Source organism: Nerophis ophidion, linkage group LG12 (assembly GCF_033978795.1).
Source record: "Nerophis ophidion isolate RoL-2023_Sa linkage group LG12, RoL_Noph_v1.0, whole genome shotgun sequence".
In the NCBI taxonomy this organism is placed as follows: domain Eukaryota; kingdom Metazoa; phylum Chordata; class Actinopteri; order Syngnathiformes; family Syngnathidae; genus Nerophis; species Nerophis ophidion.
In genome coordinates, this window is record NC_084622.1 from 56,862,569 (window position 1) to 56,885,360 (window position 22,792).

At 43.4% G+C, this 22,792-nt stretch overlaps 1 protein-coding gene across 2 annotated transcripts in view; it reads left to right on the forward strand.

Annotated features, from left to right (window-relative positions):
• Positions 1–22,792, forward strand: part of LOC133563617 (neural-cadherin-like) — a 487,520-nt gene that overhangs the window by 385,020 nt on the left and 79,708 nt on the right. For both annotated transcript variants that reach the window (XM_061917839.1, XM_061917840.1), the window contains 2 exons: positions 2,542–2,725; positions 17,078–17,328. In XM_061917839.1, coding sequence (XP_061773823.1) covers positions 2,542–2,725; positions 17,078–17,328 — 435 coding nt within the window. The remainder of the gene's footprint in view (positions 1–2,541; positions 2,726–17,077; positions 17,329–22,792) is intronic.

Here is a 22,792-nt window from a genome sequence, read left to right on the forward strand (position 1 = left end):
ATATAGATGTCTTTCTTTCACGAAGACACGAATATAAGTTGGTGTATTACCTGATTCTGATGACTTGCATTGATTGGAATCAGACAGTAATGATGTTAACGCCCACATTTTCAAATGGAGGAGAAAAAAAGTTGTCCTTTCTGTACAATACAACATGAAAGTGGTTGGTTTTTGGCATCTAATTCATCCAGCTTCCATACACTTTACAAGAAAAACATTGGGGGCAAATTCCGTAGCTTGCTTGATTGACATTCACGGCACCCGAGGGTCTTGTGAGATGACGCTGGCTGCTGCCAGTTCATTATTATGAAAAAATGACAGAGAGGAAGGCGAGAAACACTTTTTATTTCAACAGACTTTCGCGCCGTCCCTTCCGTCAAAACTCTAAAGGCCGACTGCTCATTTCCTATCTTCACAATAAAAGCCCTGCTTCAGGCTGCCTGCGCTAACAAAATAAGAGTCTCGGAAAGCTGGCGTGCACAAGTGATGTGCACGCCAGCTTTCTGAGGGATCGCTTGTGCACGCCAGTTTTCCGAGACTCTGTATTTAGTTAGCGCAGGCAGCATGAAGCAGGGCTTTTATTGTGAAGATAGGAAATGTGCAGTCGGCCTTTAGAGTTTTGACGGAAGGTACGGCGCGAGAGTCTGTTGAAATAAAAAGTGTTTCTCGCCTTCCTCTCGGTCATATTTTCATAATAATGATCTTGCAGCAGCCAGCGTCATCTCACAAGACCCTCCGGTACCGTGAATGTCATTTAAGTGACGTCTTGGTGAAGATTGATGATCACTCATTTTTAGGTCTATTTTTTTAAAAGCCTGGCTGGAGATCGACTGACACACCCCCTGCGGTCGACTGGTAGCTTGGGATCGACGTAATGGGCACCCCTGCCCTAGACTGACAGCATTCACACTCACATTTACACACTAGGGCCAATTAAGGGTTGCCAATCAATCTATCCTCAGGTGCATGTCTTTGGAGGTGGGAGGAAGCCACCTGATGGCTAATCAATAAGGTAATTCATGAATACATCTTTCTGTAACTTGCAAACAAAAAGGACCTGAAGAGTTAACCTGACATTAAATTGTGTGAGTCATTGCTGCTACAAGTCTTGATGCCTCCTTACTGCCTAGCTCAAAGTGATCATTTGGTTTTAAGCGGATGAGCAGAAGTGAGTCAGTTGCACTGATCTGTATTTCAATGCTGTGTTGACCTCATGTTTATGACAGTGCGAGTAAACGGCACAGTGGAGAAAAGAACAAACTCCAGAAATTCTGGCAACTTCGCCTCGGGCTTGTTTATTTTTTTGTGTACAGGGGATTGGCACACCTTGGTCTCATTGGGTCAATTGTTTCTTTGTTTATATTTCTCTGTATTGGATGCGTGGGTTCCCTCCGGGTACTCCGGCTTCCTCCCACTTCCAAAGACATGCACCTGGGGATAGGTTGATTGGCAACACTAAATTGGTCCTAGTGTGTGAATGTTGTCTGTCTATCTGTGTTGGCCCTGCGATGAGGTGGCGACTTGTCCAGGGTGTGCCTTTCGCCTTCCGCCTGCTTGTAGCTGAGATAGGCACCAGCGCCCCCTGCAACCCCAAAAGAGAATAAGCGGTAGAAAATGGATGGATGGATGTTACTCCCCAGTCAGGGTTTCAACTTGTGAATGAACAATCAATCATCAATCAATGTTTATTTATATAGCCCTAAATCAAAAGCGTCTCAAAGGGCTGCACAAACTACAACAACATTCTCGGTAGGGCCCACATAAGGGCAAGGAAAAACTCACCCCAGTGGGACGTCGGTGACAGTGACTCTGAGAAACCTTGAGGACCGAGTGCAATGGATGTCGAGCGGATCTAACATGATATTGTGAGAGTCCAATCCATAGTGGATGTAACATAACCGTGAGAGTCCAGTCCAAAGTAGATCCAATATAGTAGCGAGAGTCCCGTCCAAAATGGAGCCAGCAGGAAACCATACCAAGCGGAGGCGGACAGGCAGCGCAGAGATGTCCCTAACTGATAAGCAGGCGAGCGGTCCATCCTGGGTCCCGACTCTGGACGAGCGGTCCATCCTGGGTCCCGACTCTGGACAGCCAGTACTTCATCCATGGCCACCGGACCGGACCCCCTCCACAAGGGAGGGGGGGACATAGGAGAAAAAAAAGAAGCGGCAGATCAACTGGTCTAAAAAGGAGGTCTATTTAAAGGCTAGAGTATACAAATGAGTTTTAAGGTGAGACTTAAATGCTTCTACTGAGGTGGCATCTCGAACTGTTACCGGGAGGGCATTCCAGAGTACTGGAGCCTGAATGGAAAACGCTCTATAGCCCGCAGACTTTTTGGGGGCTCTGGGAATCACTAATAAGCCGGAGTCCTTTGAACGCAGATTTCTTGCCGGGACATATGGTACAATACAATCAGCAAAAATAGGCTGGAGCTAGACCGTGTAGTATTTTATACGTAAGTAGTAACAAAGAATTTGCCTGAGCTACGTTGTCTCATTTTGGTTCTTTTGTGCCACTTCTTGCCCCTCCTCTTTGCAGGCTGTATGCGAGATCTGAGATTTAACGATCGATCCATCGCCCTTGACAGTGAGCGGACTTCAGATGGACTTCAGGTGGTCTCCTCTCAGGGCGTGTCCCTGGGCTGCTCTTCAGAAGCCTGCAGGAAACACCATTGCTCCCCTCCTTTAGTCTGTGTGGACCTGTGGAGGCAACATGAATGCAGGTGCATATTTGAAGATTAGTAAACATATAGACATACAAACACAGCCCACTAGGACTTTCTTTTACTAAGGTTTTTTTTATAGCCGAATCAGATTTATTCGATTTTGGCTATAGGCGGCAATCAGTTGAGGGCATGGTTTTCTTTTAGGAGCACAGCTAACGAAAATACAAACCCCAAAACCAGTGAAGTTGGCACGATGTGTAAATCTTAAAGAAAAATTAAATACAATGATTCTTTTTCAACCTATATTCAATTGAATAGGCTGCAAAGACAAGATATTTAATGTTCGAACTGGAAAACATTGTTAATTTTTGCAACTTTTAGCTCATTTGGAGTTTGATGCCTGCAACATGTTTCAGAAAACCTGGCACAAGTTGCAAAACGACTGAGAAAAGTTGAGGAATGCTCATCAAACATTTATTCGGAACATCCCACAGGTAAACAGGCTAATTGGGAACAAGTGGGTGCTTTGATTGGGTATAAAAGAAGTTTCCATGAAAGGCTCAGTCATTCACAAACAAGGATGGGGCGAGGGTCACCACTTTGTGCACAAGTGTGTGAGCAAATTGTCAAACAGTTTAAGAACAGAATTTCTCAACAAGCTATTGCCAGTGATTTAAGGATTTCACCATCTACCGACAAGTGGTCTGACGAGTCGACATTTCAAATGTTTTTTGGAAATTGTGCACGTCATTTTCTCCGGACAAAAGAGGAAAATAACCATCCTGTTATAGGCGCAGAGTTCAAAAGTCAGCATAGGGGGGCGTATTAGTGCCCAAGGCATGGGTAACTTACACATCTGTGAAGGCACCATTAATGCTGAAAGGTCCATACAGGTTTTGGAGCAACATATGTTGCCATCCAAGCAATGTTATCATGGACGCCCCTGCTTATTTCAGCAAGACAAACTAGAGGAGGTAGTTACGTTGTTGACTCAGACTTGCACTAAGGGAACAGGAAGGCAAATTGCAGCTGAAGTGTTTTTGGGTCCTCGTTGTGCAATTGCTTAAATATCAGTTCTTAGTTCCGGCCGATATTGTTCAATTCCCAGTCATGACATACAAGAAATGCGATCTTGAAAAAACAAAGTTATATTACGTTAATGTTTGTTTTTTTTGCACACACATTTAATTTTTTTCCCATTCATATTTCTCCAAAACACACATCTAATCTCTTAAAACGATGCCCATTTAAACCTGCAACCCCTGTATGTAACCATTCTGAAATAAAATGTTCGTTCCTGGATGGTAATATGAGTCTCCCGAAGTTGATAAAAGAAATGTATATAACAATGCGCGTCAATAAAGTACATTAAATGTATTTGTTTTTTTTAATTTTAACAGAAAAAAATACATGTAATGCATGAAATTGCATATATTTTTTTATTTCCCAGAATAAAAAATAGATGCTTAAATATCTATATGAATCTCTAGTAAAAAAAATGTGTTCACATTAATAATGTAATATTTTGTTACATCTGTATGACTTTAGTTTGGAAAGTAGTTTTAACCTGTAATAATAATGAACTGTTAGTTTTGTGTTTCCTAATGTACAAAATATTATATTATAATACATTACAAACTTTTTTTGTTAGAATAAAAATAAATATCTGATTGACTTATGATTTCAAATCCATTTATCCATTAAATTGTACATATTTGAAAAAAACAAATCACAGGCTGCCCAGTCGCAAGATTTTTACCCTAAAAGAAAACAGTGGTAACATTTTTCTTTTTAAAAACGCAACAACCCTAGATTTTACAGTAATCTGTCACCATAATTTGACGGTAAAATATGGTGCTACCCTTTTTCCATTTACAGTAATATGCCGTTAAAAAAACAACAACAAAAAATGATACGATAAAATTCTGACTTAGCTACATTTAAGCTTTTTTTTTTTTTTTTTTACAAAGTACGTAAAAAATATAATGACCAAATGCATAAGCAATTGCGAAATAATATCATCCTTACTTATTAATATTCATTTAGTACTCACTATTATAAGTGGCCCTCTGTGATGTGGCCCCTCAATAAAAATTAGTTTGACACCCCTGGTTTGCATTGCAAAAAGTCAGTGTTCAAATACAACAAAAAAATATATACAAAAATTAGGGGTATTTTATTTGAACTAAGCAAAATTATCTGACAATAGAACAAGAAAATTTGGCTTGTCAAAACTTTCCAAAACAAATAAAAATAGCTAATTTCAATGTACCCAAAAATACTTTTAAAATAAGTACATACTCACTAACAGAGGTGGGTAGAGTAGCCAGAAATTGTACTCAAGTAAGAGTACTGTTACTTTAGAAATGTATTACTCAAGTAAAAGTAAGGAGTAGTCACCCAAATATTTACTTGAGTAAAAGTAAAATGTTGTGAAAAAACTACTCAAGTACTGAGTAACTGATGAGTAACCTGATTACGGCAACAAACAATGCACAAAAACATAAAAATAGCAATGAGCAAATTCAGAGCCAGGAATATCTCTTAAGCAACTAAAACAATAATATATATCAAATAATAATACATTCAAATAAAATTAAAAAATGGCACATTGAGCCACAATAACTTAACAGCACCATAGCCTCAGTAGGCATTCATTGATTTGATTGATTGATTGATACTTTTATTAGTAGATTGCACAGTACAGTACATATTCTGTACAATTGACCACTAAATGGTAACACCCCAATAAGTTTTTCAACGTTTATCAATTACTTAGTAAATGACCAAGTCGAGGTGATCTACCTCATATATACATACACACACATATCATGTATACACACACATATCATACATACGCACACAAATCATTTATACACACACATATCATATATATATACGTACATTTATATATACAGTATATAATTAAAATGTATTTATTTTGCCGTTTTTGTTAATATTTTGAAGGTGTTTTAATGAATATACATGCATGTTTAACATATAGATTCCTATCTTTCATGACGACAAGAATATAAGTTGTTGTATTACCTGATTCTGATGACTTGCATTGATTGGAATCAGACGTCCACGTTTTCAAATGGAGGAGAAAAAAAGTTCCTCTTTTCTGTCTAATACCACATGAAAGTCGTTGGTTTTTGGCATCTTATTTGTCCAGCTTCCATATTCGTTTTTATACACTTTACAAGAAATACATTGGCGGCAAACTCCGCAGCTTGCTAGCTTGAATGCGCTGGCTTTCGGAGACTCTTATTTTGTTAGCGCAGGCGCGATGGAGCGGCACTTTTATTGTGAAGACAGGAACTGTGCGATCAGTCTTTAGGCTTTTGACGGGAAGTACGGTTGAAATAAAAAGTGTCTTTTTTCCTTTACACTTTTATTAGTAGATTGCACAGTACAGTACATATTCCGTACAATTGACAGCTAAATGGTAACACCCCAATACGTTTTTTAACTTGTTTAAGTCGGGTTTTACGTATCACGGTCATGTGACCGCCTGGCTCTGTTTGATTGGTCCAACGTCACCAGTGACTGCATGTGATTGGTGAAACGCAGGCATGTGTAGATTCTACTTTGAAGGTCTGTCATAAACCAAAACAAACATTAATAGATCGATAAAAAAAAGTAGCGAGTAGATAAATGGAGCGGAGTAAAAGTAGCGTTTCTTCTCTATAAATATACTCAAGTAAAAGTAAAAGTATGTTCCATAAAAACTACTCGTAGAAGTACAATTTATCCCAAAAGTTACTCAAGTAAATGTAACGGCGTAAATGTAGCGCGTTACTACCCACTTCTGCTGACTAATAATAACAGTACTACTATATGAGTACGCTTGGTCTATTGTCTCATTGAAAATAAAACAGCAAAGTCCATTTGGCTGTCATCTGTTTTACTTATGAGACACAATTATTTTTTTAATTATTATTTTTGATTATTACTTTAAAAAGGCAGTTTTATACTTGTGAATGTTGATGACACAGCTTTGCAACATGTGATATTCTAGTTCCAAGCATGTTTTACTCAATATAGGTAATAAAATCTCATCAGAAAGCTGTAATATCTTACTGAAACCATTTAGGACCAAAACCCTCAAAACAAGTATCAATCAATCAATCAATGTTTACTTATATAGCCCTAAATCACTAGTGTCTCAAAGGGCTGCACAAACCACTACGACATCCTTGGTAGGCCCACATAAGGGCAAGGAAAATTCACACCCAGTGGGACGTCGGTGACAATGATGACTATGAGAACCTTGGAGAGGAGGAAAGCAATGGATGTCGAGCGGGTCTAACATGATACTGTGAAAGTTCAATCCATAATGGATCCAACACAGTCGCGAGAGTCCAGTCCAAAGCGGATCCAACACAGCAGCGAGAGTCCCGTTCACAGCGGAGCCAGCAGGAAACCATCCCAAGCGGAGGCGGATCAGCAGCGCAGAGATGTCCCCAGCCGATACACAGGCAAGCAGTACATGGCCACCGGATCGGACCGGACCCCCTCCACAAGGGAGAGTGGGACATAGAAGAAAAAGAAAAGAAACGGCAGATCAACTGGTCTAAAAAGGGAGTCTATTTAAAGGCTAGAGTATACAAATGAGTTTTAAGGTGAGACTTAAATGCTTCTACTGAGGTGGCATCTCGAACTGTTACCGGGTAAAACACTCTAACATAAAATCTGCTTAGTGAGAAGAACTTTGTTCCATCCATCCATCCATCTTCTTCCGCTTATCCGAGGTCGGGTCGCGGGGGCAACAGCCTAAGCAGGGAAACCCAGACTTCCCTCTCCCCAGCCACTTCGTCTAGCTCTTCCCGGGGGATCCCGAGGCGTTCCCAGGCCAGCCGGGAGACATAGTCTTCCCAACGTGTCCTGGGTCTTCCCCGTGGCCTCCTACCGGTTGGACGTGCCCTAAACACCTCCCCAGGGAGGCGTTCGGGTGGCATCCTGACCAGATGCCCGAGCCACCTCATCCGGCTCCTCTCGATGTGAAGGAGCAGCGGCTTTACTTTGAGTTCCTCCCGGATGGCAGAGCTTCTCACCCTATCTCTAAGGGAGAGACCCGCCACACGCCGGAGGAAACTCATTTCGGCCGCTTGTACCCGTGATCTTGTCCTTTCGGTCATGACCCAAAGCTCATGACCATAGGTGAGGATGGGAACGTAGATCGACCGGTAAATTGAGAGCTTTGCCTTCCGGCTCAGCTCCTTCTTCACCACAACGGATCGATACAACGTCTACATTACTGAAGACGCCGCACCGATCCGCCTGTCGATCTCACGATCCACTCTTCCCTCACTCGTGAACAAGACTCCTAGGTACTTAAACTCCTCCACTTGGGGCAGGGGCTCCTCTCCAACCCGGAGATGGCACTCCACCCTTTTCCGGGCGAGAACCATGGACTCTGACTTGGAGGTGCTGATTCTCATTCCGGTCGATTCACACTCGGCTGCGAACCGATCCAGTGAGAGCTGAAGATCCCGGTCAGATGAAGCCATCAGGACCACGTCATCTGCAAAAAGCAGAGACCTAATCCCGTGGTCACCAAACCGGAACCCCTCAACGCCTTGACTGCGCCTAGAAATTCTGTCCATAAAAGTTATGAACAGAATCGGTGACAAAGGACAGCCTTGGCGGAGTCCAACCCTCACTGGAAACGTGTCCGACTTACTGCCAGCAATGCGGACCAAGCTCTGACACTGATCATACAGGGAACGGACCGCCATAATAAGACAGTCCGGTACCCCATACTCTCTGAGCACTCCCCACAGGACTTCCCGAGGGACACGGTCGAATGCCTTCTCCAAGTCCACAAAGCACATGTAGACTGGTTGGGCAAACTCCCATGCACCCTCAAGAACCCTGCCGAGAGTATAGAGCTGGTCCACAGTTCCACGACCAGGACGAAAACCACACTGTTCCTCCTGAATCCGAGGTTCGACTATCCGGCGTAGCCTCCTCTCCAGTACACCTGAATAAACCTTTGTTATCAGACATAAAATAAGCAAACATCAACCTTATCTGAGATATTTAATCTTACTTAGATTTCAGTTTTTGCAGTGGAGCGACATCCTCGGCTCGGGCTGAGTAACGAAAACGACGTTCAAGCTTAAAAATATCGAGCAGGGGTGCCCAAAGTGGGCAAAGTGAGTAATTTTATTTAGACCGCCAAAGGGTGGCTTTCCAAATTTAATACATATTCATCCTGACCTCTTTCGAGCTCACACAATCATTGATGGCCTGTCCGCAAAACTAACTGGTCGCCATCTATCGTAGGTGACAATTTTTATTACCATATTTATGGCGGCACAGGGCTAAACTCCTCACTCACGGGGCTGCTGCACAATTAAAATCACCGTCTTTGGCTCGTGACTCATTGGCTCCCTTTTTTTTTTTTTTTTACCAAGGCGCTCGGAGGCAAAAATTCCAGGCACCCGTGATTTAAAAAGGAATAAAAAAAGGGAACCTTGCACCTTAAGCCGTCCTCACAGCCAACCATTCTATTCAGGGAGACTCACATTAATAAGCAAAATATCTCCGAAAGGTAAGACATCTGCCAAGGCCAAATTGTTATTAAAAATTAGAAATCATTGCTTTGTTTATCTCACTTTTTGTCTGCTGAATTATTCAGCAGCCACATGACTAATTTCCATATAACTTTGTGAGGTTGTTATGCTTTGGCTGTTGTCTGCAGTCTCGCACCACTCATGCATGTCGGTTTGGGTATTATTTACATCAGTGTTTTTTAACCATAAGGCTGGGCCCTATTGTCGGTCCAAGAGCGCCCCCGCAGGGCCGTCAAAAAATATATTTCTCAGCCGTGGTGTGAATGTGGTCTATCTCTGTCTGCCCTGCGATCAGGTGACTTGTCCAGGGTGTACGCAGCATTCCTCCTTAGTGTAGCTGAGCTCGGCTTCAGACCACCCTGAAAGGGACAAACTGTAGAAAATGGAAGGATGGTCCTTATAGGCTGCAGCGGTACTCAGTTGTAATTCACTTTTCCACCACTTGTGGCAGTAATGACAATAATCAGACGAACGTAAAAGGGCTGTAGCTAAAGTCATAGAGAGGTTTCCGCCCATCCATTTTCTACCGCTTGTCCCTTTCGGGTTTGCGGGGCGGGATCGCCGGAGCCTATAGCGCAAAAAAATATGACGAAAGTGGGAGAGCCATATTTTCATGTGCCCTTTAATTCTATAGATAGTTTAATTAATAAACTATCTTGGGTACTGATTAATGCGAAGGGCTACCAGTTTGATACACACTTAAATAAATTGCCAGAAATAGCCTATTTGCTCAATTTACCTTTAATAAATACATATATATATATAAAAAATGAGTATTTCTGTGGGCTTCACGGTGGCAGAGGGGTTAGTGCGTCTGCCTCACAATACGAAGTTCCTGCAGTCCTGGGTTCAAATCCAGGCTCGGGATCTTTCTGTGTGGAGTTTGCATGTTCTCCCCGTGAATGCGTGGGTTCCCTCCGGGTACTCCGGCTTCCTCCCACTTCCAAAGACATGCACCTGGGGAAAGGTTGATTGGCAACACTAAAATTGGCCCTAGTGTGTGAATGTGAGTGTGAATGTTGTCTGTCTATCTGTGTTGGCCCTGCGATGAGGTGGCGACTTGTCCAGGGTGTACCCCGCCTCCCGCCCGATTGTAGCTGAGATAGGCACCAGCGCCCCCCGCGACCTCAGAAGGGAATAAGCGGTAGGAAATGGATGGATTATTATGGTAACACTTTAGTATGGGGAACATATTCACCATCACTTAGTTGCTTGTTAACATGCAAATTAGTAACATATTGGCCCTCAATTAGTCATTATTAAGTACTTAATAATGCCTTATTCTGCATGGCTTTATAATACAACCAGTAAGCCATTAACTAAGAGTCTTCCTCAATAAATAAATGATAGATGGGTTGTACTTGTATAGCGCTTTTCTACCTTCAAGGTACTCAAAGCGCTTTGACTGTAACGCCGGTTCGGCATCGTGGTACCGGGTTCGATTCCCTCGAGGATGCGTCAAACGAAGAACACAACAAAGGTAAGATCTAACAAATTTATTAACAAAAAGTGAGCTCTGAACAAAAACACTGGAGCTAATAAAAAGGGCAACAAAAGACGCTCGCGTGAAAGCTAGGAAATATAAATAACTAAGACTTGGCACTCCACCCGGAAAAGGGTGGAGTGCCATCTCCGGGTTGGGGAGGAGACCCTGCCCCAAGTGGAGGAGTTCAAGTACCTAGGAGTCTTGTTCACGAGTGAGGGAAGAGTGGATCGTGAGATCGACAGGCGGATCGGTGCGGCGTCTTCAGTAATGCGGACGTTGTACCGATCCGTTGTGGTGAAGAAGGAGCTGAGCCGGAAGGCAAAGCTCTCAATTTACCGGTCGATCTACGTTCCCATCCTCACCTATGGTCATGAGCTTTGGGTCAAGATCACGGGTACAAGTGGCCCAAATGAGTTTCCTTCGCCGTGAAGCCGCTGCTCCTCCGCATCGAAAGGAGCCAGATGAGGTGGTTCGGGCATCTGGTCAGGATGCCACCCGAACGCCTCCCTAGGGAGGTGTTTAGGGCACGTCCAACCGGTAGGAGGCCACGGGGAAGACCCAGGACACGTTGGGAAGTTTATGTCTCCCGGCTGGCCTGGGAACGCCTCGGGATCCCCCGGGAAGAGCTAGACGAAGTGGCTGGAGATAGGGAAGTTTGTACTGCCACTCACAGTGGCAGTACAAACAAATTTAAGACTGTTACAAATATGCGCCACATTGTGAACCCACATCAAAAAAGAATGACAAACACATTTCGGGAGATTATCGTCACCGTAACACAAAATAAACACAAAAGAACAACTACCTAGAATGCCAAGCAGCGCTACTCTTCCGGGCTGCTCCCCCGCAACCACCAAACCCCGCCCACCTCAACCGACGCATGGAGGGGGGCGGTGGTGGCGGGGGTGTAGCTGCCAGTAGATTACCGTTTTTTTACAGAATTGTTTTTTACAGTGCGGTCTACCCAGGGTCCTGACTTTGAAAAGCTAGCGCGTCATCCGTGGTCACCTAATAATCTCTCCACGCAGGAGAGGGGGGCTGAGCAGAAAAGAAACGGCAGATCAACTTGTCTAAAAGAGGCGTTTATTTAAAGGTTACAAATTAGTTTTAAGATTGGACTTAAATTCCCATCCATCCATTCCATCCATGTTCTACCGCTTATTCCCTTTTGGGGTCGCGGGGGGCGCTGGCGCCTATCTCAGCTACAATCGGGCGGAAGGCGGGGTACACCCTGGACAAGTCGCCACCCCATCGCAGACTTAAATGCTTCTACTGTAATCACCACTTTAAGGGAAGGAACTGAACAAACAATGTTCTCTGCCTTTGTCTTTATCTCTTGTACGTATTTTTACCTGCTCAGTGGCTTTGTGGTTAGAGTGTTCGCCCTGAGATCAGTAGGTCGTGAGTTCAAATCCCAAAGACTATAAAAACGGGACCCACAATCTCGCTGCTCGGCACTCAGCGTCAAGGGTTGGAAATGGGGGTTAAATCACAAAAAAAAAATCCTGGGCGTGTCCACCGCTGTTGCTCACTGCTCCCCTCACCTTCCAGGGGGAGAGTGTGATGGGTCAAATGCAGAGGATGATCTCACCACACCTGTTGTGTGTGTGTGTGACAATCATCGCTACTTTGACTTTTATTTTTTACTATATTTGCCCTGAGAATATCTTGGTTATTTCTCCGCTTTGTTGCCTGAAGCCACCATTGCCATCCTATCAGTTTTGCAACATTTAGAATGAAAACAAGATACGAGAGTAGGCCAACACAGTTTGACTTTCAGTCACTTAGGTTATTTTAATTTATTTTTTATATTTATAGATGTTTTCTTTTATGTTTTAATCTTTCATTTCTATTTTTGAGCCTGACTTTGTACCTTGTGGTAAACCTTTTGTATTTACATTCATGAAGGTGTCTCCCGACTACCGACATTGACAATGATACACGTACCTCTTTAAGATTGCTCTTGAACTGATTGAATTTTGTTTATTCAGCAAGTGGTGGAAAAAAGTGCAATCATGCATTGTATTTGCCCGGTAACGCTTCCTCTTCTTTTGTAGACTGAAACATTTATTTGTGCCTAATGATGTCCTTCTTCATCATCTTGTCACATCTCTCACTTATTTGAGCTGTATCTTGATAGTCTCCGCAGACAATTGCACGCAAATTCTTAACTTCAGCATGTTTATTTGCAAAGAAAAACACCTTAACCAGGTCATGAAACTCATCTGTATGCCAGTCAATAGTCCACTATCGTTAGTCGTTAGTATTTCTCCTATATTACTGTTTTCCACTCCACTAACTTAAAATTTGAAGTTGAAACTGTATGGTTTTGTTAAAAAGAAAAATGTTGGTCATACATTCTTGTCTGCAGACAAAATGGGTACCGAATTTGATACTTTTATAGATACCGACCGAAGTCGGTCACTACTACCGGGTATATATTCGCGTACTTTCAAACCATGCCAGGTTTTTATAGCTTTGTTGCATGCAACCAATCGGGCCGCAGAAGAATTTTGTATTTCCATCCATCCATTTTCTACTGCTTATTCCCTTTTGGGGTCGCGGGGGGCGCTGGCGCCTATCTCAGCTACAATCGGGCGGAAGGCGGGGTACACCCTGGACAAGTCGCCACCTCATCGCAGGGCCAACACAGATAGACAGACAACATTCACACACTAGGGCCAATTTAGTGTTGCCAATCAACCTATCCCAAGGTGCATGTCTTTGGAAGTGGGAGGAGCCTATCCCCAGGTGCATGTCTTTGGAAGTGGGAGGAAGCCGGAGTACCCGGAGGGAACCCACGCACTCACGGGGAGAACATGCAAACTCCACACAGAAAGATCCCGAGCCTGGATTTGAACCCAGGACTGCAGGAACTTCGTATTGTGAGGCACACGCACTAACCCCTCTGCCACCGTGAAGCCCGAATTTTGTATTTATTTTTATTTATTAATTTATTTATTTTTATTATTTTTTATTATTAAATCAACATAAAAAACACAAAACACAATTCGTGGACCAACCCAAAAAACCTCCCTTTTTCGTGGCAAAAAAAAAAAAAAAGAGCCGTCGGTGTTTCTGGATGTTGTTGATAAATGGCTTTCGCTTTGCATAGTAGAGCTTTAACTTGCACTTACAGATGTAGCGACAAACTGTATTTTGTGACAGTGGTTTCCTGAAGTGTTCCCTAGCCCATGTGGCGATATCCTTTAGAGATTGATGTCGGTTTTTGATACAGTCAGGTCACGGTCATTTACGTGGAGTGATTTCTCTAGATTCTCTGAACCTTTTGATGATATGGACCGTATATGTTGAAATCCCTAAATTTCTTGCAATTGCACTTTGAGAAACATTCTTAAACTGTTTGACTATTTGCTCACGCAGTTGTGGACAAAGAGGTGACCCTCGCCCCATCTTTTCTTGTGAAAGACCGAGCATTTTTTGGGAAGCTGTTTTTTATACCCAATCATGGCACCCACCTGTTCCCAATTAGCCAGCACACCTGTGGGATATTCCAAATAAGTGTTTGATGAGCATTCCTCAAATTACCAGTATTTATTGCCACCTTTCCCAACTTCTTTGTCACGTGTTGCTGGCATCAAACTCTAAAGTTAATGATTATTTGCAAAAAAACAAAAAAAATGTTTATCAGTTTGAACATCAAATATGTTGTCTTCGTAGCATATTCAACTGAATATGGGTTGAAAATGATTTGTATATCATTGTATTCCGTTTGTATATATATATCAATCAATCAATGTTTACTTATATAGCCCTAAATCACTAGTGTCTCAAAGGGCTGCACAAACCACTACGACATCCTCGGTAGGCCCACATAAGGGCAAGGAAAACTCACACCCAGTGGGACGTCGGTGACAATGATGACTATGAGAACCTTGGAGAGGAGGAAAGCAATGGATGTCGAGCGGGTCTAACATGATACTGTGAAAGTTCAATCCATAATGGATCCAACACAGTTGCGAGAGTCCAGTCCAAAGCGGATCTAACACAGCAGCGAGAGTCCCGTTCACAGCGGAGCCAGCAGGAAACCATCCCAAGTGGAGGCGGATCAGCAGCGCAGAGATGTCCCCAGCCGATACACAGGCAAGCAGTACATGGCCACCGGATCGGACCGGACCCCCTCCACAAGGGAGAGTGGGACATAGAAGAAAAAGAAAAGAAACGGCAGATCAACTGGTCTAAAAAGGGAGTCTATTTAAAGGCTAAAGTATACAAATGAGTTTTAAGGTGAGACTTAAATGCTTCTACTGAGGTAGCATCTCGAACTGTTACCGGGAGGGCATTCCAGAGTACTGGAGCCCGAATTGAAAACGCTTTATAGCCCGCAGACTTTTTTTGGGCTTTGGGAATCACTAATAAGCCGGAGTCCTTTGAACGCAGATTTCTTGCCGGGACATATGGTACAATACAATCGGCAAGATAGGCTGGAGATAGACCGTGTAGTATTTTATACGTAAGTAGTAAAACCTTAAAGTCACATCTTAAGTGCACAGGAAGCCAGTGCAGGTGAGCCAGTACAGGTGTAATGTGATCAAACTTTCTTGTTCTTGTCAAAAGTCTAGCAGCCACATTTTGTATATTCACATCACAGTAGCTCCTTTGAATGTGTTCTTTTTATTGAACAATTTCCCTTGTGGATCAATAAAGTCTGTCTAGGTTTGTCTAAGTCTAATATTTACATCTAACACAATTTCCCAGCTCATATGGAAACAGGGTTTTTAATATAGCACATGATTAATACATATTTTTCCCGGACTCTGTAAGTGTGTGCTGATTTTAAAGATAGAGAAGGGTTATATACAAGTCCCCAGTGAGTGCTTTACCTGGTTTAAACAAAATCCACATGACCACACATTGTTGTTTTATGTTGACAGACATTTCTTTGAAACTCCACTTCGGTCGATTGATTTTTTTTTTTATTATTTTTTTTTTTTAACCACCGGTGTCGAAGGAAATGTGCATTCTTTGAAAATATGCGCATTTGGGATCGTTCCTGCTTGAATAGTTCTATTTCCCAGCAGTGCGTAGTGACTAGCGAGCACTGGGGAGACAGAGGGGGAGATATTGTCGGAGAGAGCTGCTTTGTGTGCACCGTGAGAAGGCCGAGGTTGTTGGTATCCGCCGCGGCGGCGAGCCTGATCGACCGCATTTTATATGCACACAAAAACATCAGAATCTGGGAGATTTGTAACTTCGGTCGAGCTGTCGTTAGATAAAGGCAATTTCTTTGAGTCTTTTGCAGAACCTGGAATTGCTGGTATGACTGAGCATGAATCTGAGGAGCGATGCATTGTTGTCGTTTCGATGATCCCTTTTGATTGTGTTGTCACCCATATTTAATGTGTTGTTTTGTACGGACACATTGTAATAGTTAAAGGGGCTGTTTGGAACATTTACACAAATGTCTAGAGCAGGGGTCGGCAACCTTCAGCATAGGGCTCCAGTACTCTGGAATGCCCTCCCGGTAACAGTTTGAGATGCTACCTCAGTAGAAGCATTTAAGTCTCACCTTAAAACTCATCTGTATACTCTAGCCTTTAAATAGACCTCCTTTTTAGACCAGTCGATCTGCCGCTTCTGGCTCCTCTCAATGTGAAGGAGCAGCAGCTTTACTTTGAGTTCCTCCCGGATGGCAGAGCTTCTCACCCTATCTCTAAGGGAGAGACCTGGAAACTCATTTTGGCCGCTTGTACCCGTGATCTTATCCTTTCGGTCATGACCCAAAGCTCATGACCATAGGTGAGGATGGGAACGTAGATCGACCGGTAAATTGAGAGCTTTGCCTTCCGGCTCAGCTCCTTCTTCACCACAACGGATCGATACAACGTCCGCATTACTGAAGACGCCGCACCGATCCGCCTGTCGATCTCACGATCCACTCTTCCCTCACTCGTGAACAAGACTCCTAGGTACTTGAACTCCTCCACTTGGGGCAGGGTCTCCTCCCCAACCCGGAGATTTACATCTAACACAATTTCCCAACTCATATGGAAACGGGGTTTGTGTTCTAACCGTGATGTGTCTTGCCCAACGACACAATGAACGTGACTAGGATAACTAGGGATCGAACCAGGAACCCTCAAGTTGCTGGCACGGCCGTTCTACCAAACCCTCCACAATATGACACTACATTTTCTTTCATAGCAGACATGCATATTGGTAGTCTCCAGTTAACCCAAATGAGGACAAGCAGTAAGGAAAATGAATGAATGGATGGACAATGTTGAATAATTACAGAGGTTCGGATTTTTTTATAATAAGCCATGCATTGCTTTAGGGGAAAATGATACCATTGTAATTATCCTATCTTTCACCAAACAGGTGCCCTCAAGGTTACATCACGAAGGAGAGCTCCGCAGGCAAAGCGTGCGTCTACACACTCTGCGCCATCCACCCGTGTCGCCATGGCACCTGCTTGGCTCATTCGGCCTCACGCTACACCTGCCACTGCAGCGAGGGCTACCGAGGACGCCACTGCGAAGTTTCCCTCGCCATGTTCCACGACGAGGACGGCACCAGCCTGAGCCTGAGCTCCATGTTTGCCATCAGCATCTGTGTGATGGCCTTTCTAGGTAGCTATGTTGACTACGTGCTTTTCTACCTGTGGTGACTCTCCATCGGTTCTTCTTTTGTCTGTCATGTCTTTTTATTTTTATGACTTTTTGTTTGTATCTGGAACATCTACTGTTTGTTGTGCCGTCCCTGTTTACGTCTAACACCAGAATTTCACTGCGGAACTTATTTAGTTTCCATTCTGATCAATGTGTCAGTTTCCACCGCCGGCGGACCTTATACCGTGTCGTTGGTCTAAGCCAGGGGTCGGCAACCCAAAACGTTGTCAGAGCCATACTGGACCAAAAATACAAAAAAGCTAATCCGTCTGGAGCTGCCAAAAATTAAAAATCTTATATAAGTGGTATGATGAAGGCAACACTGTCAGGACTATGACTTGGATTTGTTTTGTTTCTCTCGATGCAGAGGGAATTTGGCACGAGCGAGTACATATTGTTTATTTAAACACTATAACTAACAAAAGGCAAACAAATGGCGGGCTCGAGGGCGGAAAACTTGGCTATAAAACAAAACTTGCACAATGGCATGACTAAAGAGAAGAAAAAAAAACCTGCACTGTGGCATAAATAACAAAACTTGCACTGTGGCATAAACAACAAAAACTTACGTGGTATTGACAGGATAGAAAACAGAATAATAATAATAATAATCAACCAATCAATGTTAAATCACTAGTGTCTCAAAGGGCTGCACAGACCACTACGACATCCTCGGTAGGCCCACATAAGGGCAAGGAAAACTCACACCCAGTGGGACGTCGGTGACAATGATGACTATGAGAACCTTGGAGAGGAGGAAAGCAATGGATGTCGAGCGGGTCTAACATGATACTGTGAAAGTTCAATCCACAATGGATCCAACACAGTCGCGAGAGTCCAGTCCAAAGCGGATCCAGCACAGCAGCGAGAGTCCCGTTCACAGCGGAGCCAGCAGGAAACCATCCCAAGCGGAGGCGGATCAGCAGCGCAGAGATGTACCCAGCCGATACACAGGCAAGCAGTACATGGCCACCGGATCGGACCGGACCCCCTCCACAAGGGAGAGTGGAACATAGGAGAAAAAGAAAAGAAACGTCAGATCAACTGGTCTAAAAAGGGAGTCTATTTAAAGGCTAGAGTATACAAATGAGTTTTAAGCCCGAAATGAAAAAGCTCTATAGCCCGCAGACTTTTTTTGGGCTTTGGGAATCACTAATAATAATGCATTGGATTTATATCGCGCTTTTCTATTGTTATATACTCAAAGCGCTCACAGAGAAGTGGGAACCCATCATTCATTCACACCTGGTGGTGGTAAGCTACATCTGTAGCCACAGCTGCCCTGGGGTACACTGACGGAAGCGTGGCTGCCAGTTTGCGCCTACGGCCCCTCCGACCACCACCAGCCATTCATTCATCATTCATTCCCCAGTGTGAGCGGCACCGGGGGCAAAGTGTGAATTGTCCTGCCCAAGGACACAACGGCAGCGACTTTAATGTCAATAGGTGGGAAGCGAACCTGCAACCCTCAGGTTTCTGGCACGGCCGCTCTACCCACTACGCCATGCCGCCCCAGTAGCATGGCATGAAGGTAGGAGCAGCATGGGTGGGTGGGCAAGTAGACAAGAAAGTAGCAAATAGTATGCATAAGCAAAAGCAAAGTTCCCAGGCCGAGGAACAGAAAACAAATGACTTAAATAGTGACTGTGATGATGAGAAACAGGTGTGGGGCAGAGGGCAGGGGCGTGACTTGGAGACCAGGTGGAAACTAATGAGTAACTATGGAAACCTACAAAACCAGGAAGTGTAAAAACGGGAAGCAAGAGTCCAAAAACAAAACATAACATGATCAAACATAAACCCGGATTAACAGGCATGACAAACACACGATGTAGTGTTGTCCCGATATCAATATTTTGGTAACGGTACCAAAATTATTTTGTTATTTTTCAATCAATCAATCAATCAATGTTTACTTATATAGCCCTAAATCACTAGTGTCTCAAAGGGCTGCACAAACCACCACGACATCCTCGGTAGGCCCACATAAGGGCAGGGAAAACTCACACCCAGTGGGACATCGGTGACAATGATGACTATGAGAACCTTGGAGAGGAGGAAAGCAATGGATGTCGAGCGGGTCTAACATGATACTGTGAAAGTTCAATCCACAATGGATCCAACACAGTCGCGAGAGTCCAGTCCAAAGCGGATCCAGCACAGCAGCGAGAGTCCCGTTCACAGCGGAGCCAGCAGGAAACCATCCCAAGCGGAGGCGGATCAGCGGCGCAGAGATGTCCCCAGCCGATACACAGGCAAGCAGTACATGGCCACCGGATCGGACCGGACCCCCTCCACAAGGGAGAGTGGGACATAGGAGAAAAAGAAAAGAAACGGCAGATCAACTGGTCTAAAAAGGGAGTCTATTTAAAGGCTTTTTTAAGTTAAAGGAACCCCCCAAAATGGCATTATTGGCTGTATTTTAACGAAAAATCTTAGGGTTCATTAAACATATGTTTCTTAGATACGTTTCAGAGGCGGTATAGTACCTAAAATGATTCATCGGTATCGCGGTACTTTACCAATACCGGTATACCGTACAACCCTAACATGACGCAAGTGTCTATATTAGCTATAATAGCCTACTATGAAAATGACTGTGTCTCGCAGGCTGAAGCAAATCTTTGTTGACAGAAATGTTGAAATGTAATATTTATTCTGCACATTTTTACAACATTGGAAGACATTATTAAATCAGAGGCTACTCAGAAGGGAAATGACTGGCTTTTAACGGCCAAAGGTATACATGTGTGTGTCCAAGTTAAAGGAAACGGCAGGCTGTCTTCTATAGATTTATTCAAATCTTTGGCAAGCTGGGTTACGTTTGTTTTGGTCTGTAACAACATGGCACACAAGCAACTATCAGAAATGCAGTCAATATTACATACAGATAAAGTGTCATGAGACATGCAAAACCAAATTATATACAAAGAGGATACAAGTAAAGGATATTAAATGAGCTCAAATATACTTACAAATGAGGCATAATGATGCAATATGTACATACAGCTAGCCTAAATAGCATGTTAGCATTGATTAGCTTGCAGTGATTCACTGACCAAAAATGCCTGATTCGCACTCCAACAAGTCAATAACATCCACAAAGCTCACGTTTGTGCATACATGCACAGTATTAAACATTTGGTGGACAAAATGAGGAAAAAAAAGGAGTGGACGATTTTACATGTAAAACTGTTGCGTCACAGTCTACACTATGGTGAGTTCAAGAACCACCGAGATTAGTAGGATAAGAAAGGGACAAGCGGTAGGAAATGGATGGATGGAAAACGAAGCAGAAGTGAAGCATTCGCACAAACATATTAAATAGTGGCTGTTCTTACAATTGGGGAGGTTTGTGTCATGTTTGTCCTCCAAAAAAATACTGAAACAAAAAAACAACATATTTTTGAATTTTCAATCCTTTGTCAAAAATACTCCTGGGAGCCAGTAGGGCAGTGCTAAAGAGCCTTGGGTTGCTGAACACCAGGTGCGGTACAGCTCGGTTGGTAGAGCGGCCGTGCCAGCAACTTGAGGGTTGCAGGTTCGATCCCTGCTTCCGCCATCCTAGTCACTGCCATTGTGTCCTTGGGCAAGACACTTTACCCACCTGCTCCCAGTGCCACCCACACTGGTTTGAATGTAAAAATTAGATATTGGGTTTCACTATGCAAAGCGCTTTGAGTCACTAGAGAAAAATCGCTATAGAAATATAATTCACTTCACTTCACCAAGTCTAAACATATGCAGATTTTCTATTTTTGCCAGTCACACGGCTAATCAATTAAGCTAAAAATCTGCTATCCGGTTTACCAATAAAATAAACTATCCTTTGAAAAATAGAATACTCTTGTTTACAAAGCGGATTATATTTTTATGGCCCTGTGATGAGGGTGGCGACTTGTCCAGGGTGTACACTGCCTTCCGCCCGAATTGCAGCTGAGATTTGCTCCAGCGACCCCCCCTGCGATCCCAAAAGGGACAAGCTTTAGAAAATGGATGCATGGATTTTGAACCGGCTTGAACCTGAAGTCTACTTGTCCGAGGTTTTCAGACTTAATTTCATCACATTGACAGAAATGGATGAGGAAATGCTGATTCTGGAACTCCAAAATCTAAGAATCATTTTAAAGGCCTACTGAAAGCCACTACTAGCGACCACGCAGTCAGATAGTTTATATATCAATGATGAAATATTAACATTGCAACACATGCCAATACGGCCGCTTTAGTTGACTGAATTGCAATTTTAAATTTCCGCAGAGTTTCTTGTTGAAAACGTTGCGGTATGTTGACGCGTGCGCCTGACGTCACGGACTGTCAGGAAATATTAGCTCAGCACCAGTTACGGCTAAAAGTTGTCTCTTTTTATCGCATAATTACACAGTAATTTGGGACATCCTTTTAGCTGAATCTTTTGCAATTTGTTCAATTAATAATGGAGACGTCAAAGAAGAATGCTGTTGGTGGAAAGCGGTGTATTGCTGCTGTCTTTAGCACCGAGACACAGCCGGTATTTCTTTGTTTTTAACACAGAGCGGTCAAGCGAACATGTTTCTCTACGTCAACCAGCATGTTTTTGGATGGGAAAAGTGTGATATATATTTACCGGACACATCATTGGATTATTCGTCTCTCTGCAGTAGCTGTTTAAAAGCTTGGCTCCTCGGCTTCTCTCTGAGACACTGCGTGTTCACCGCAGCCATCCGACCTCGAGGTATGTCTTTACAATCTCACTAAAACACTATTAAAACAATAAGCAGAAAAGGCATCTTCCAGAATTATCCTAGTAAATGTGTCTAATTACATCTGAAACGCTCACACAGCCGCCGCATTTTATTATTTTTTTATTTTTTCTTGTCCTTCGCTATCAATATCATCATCCACTAATATTTCATCCTCGCTCAGATTAATGGGGAAATTGTCGTTTTCTCGGTCCGAATAGCTCTTGCTGCTGGAAGGCTACTATTATAAACAATGTGAGGACGTGAGGAGCCCTCACCCTTGTGACGTCATCGTCTGCGACTTCCGGTAAAGGCGAGGTCTTTTTTATCGGCACCAAAAAGTTGCAAACTTTATTCGTCGATGTTCTCTACTAAATCAGCTATATCCGGCTGACACGGGGGGGCCATGGGAAGCAGGCGAGTGGTGTTAGCGGAGGTTGAACAAGGTTGTGTTTTGTGTTACAACGCTCACCAGGGATGAAGTTTACTGTTGCGTTGTTGCTTGCTACAAATCCAAAAAGTAAAGTGGCCAACTGTCGACTTTTCCAGGAGTGAAGTCAAGTCAGAGACTTCACAGACCCCCGACTGTGGGCAAACTTGAGGCGGTCTGCGATGTTGCAATTAGCAGCCTTTGCGTCTCTCCAAAGACAGGACTAAGTTTATGTGCTCCTCTGAGAGGAATGAATAATGTAATGCCGTTCGCT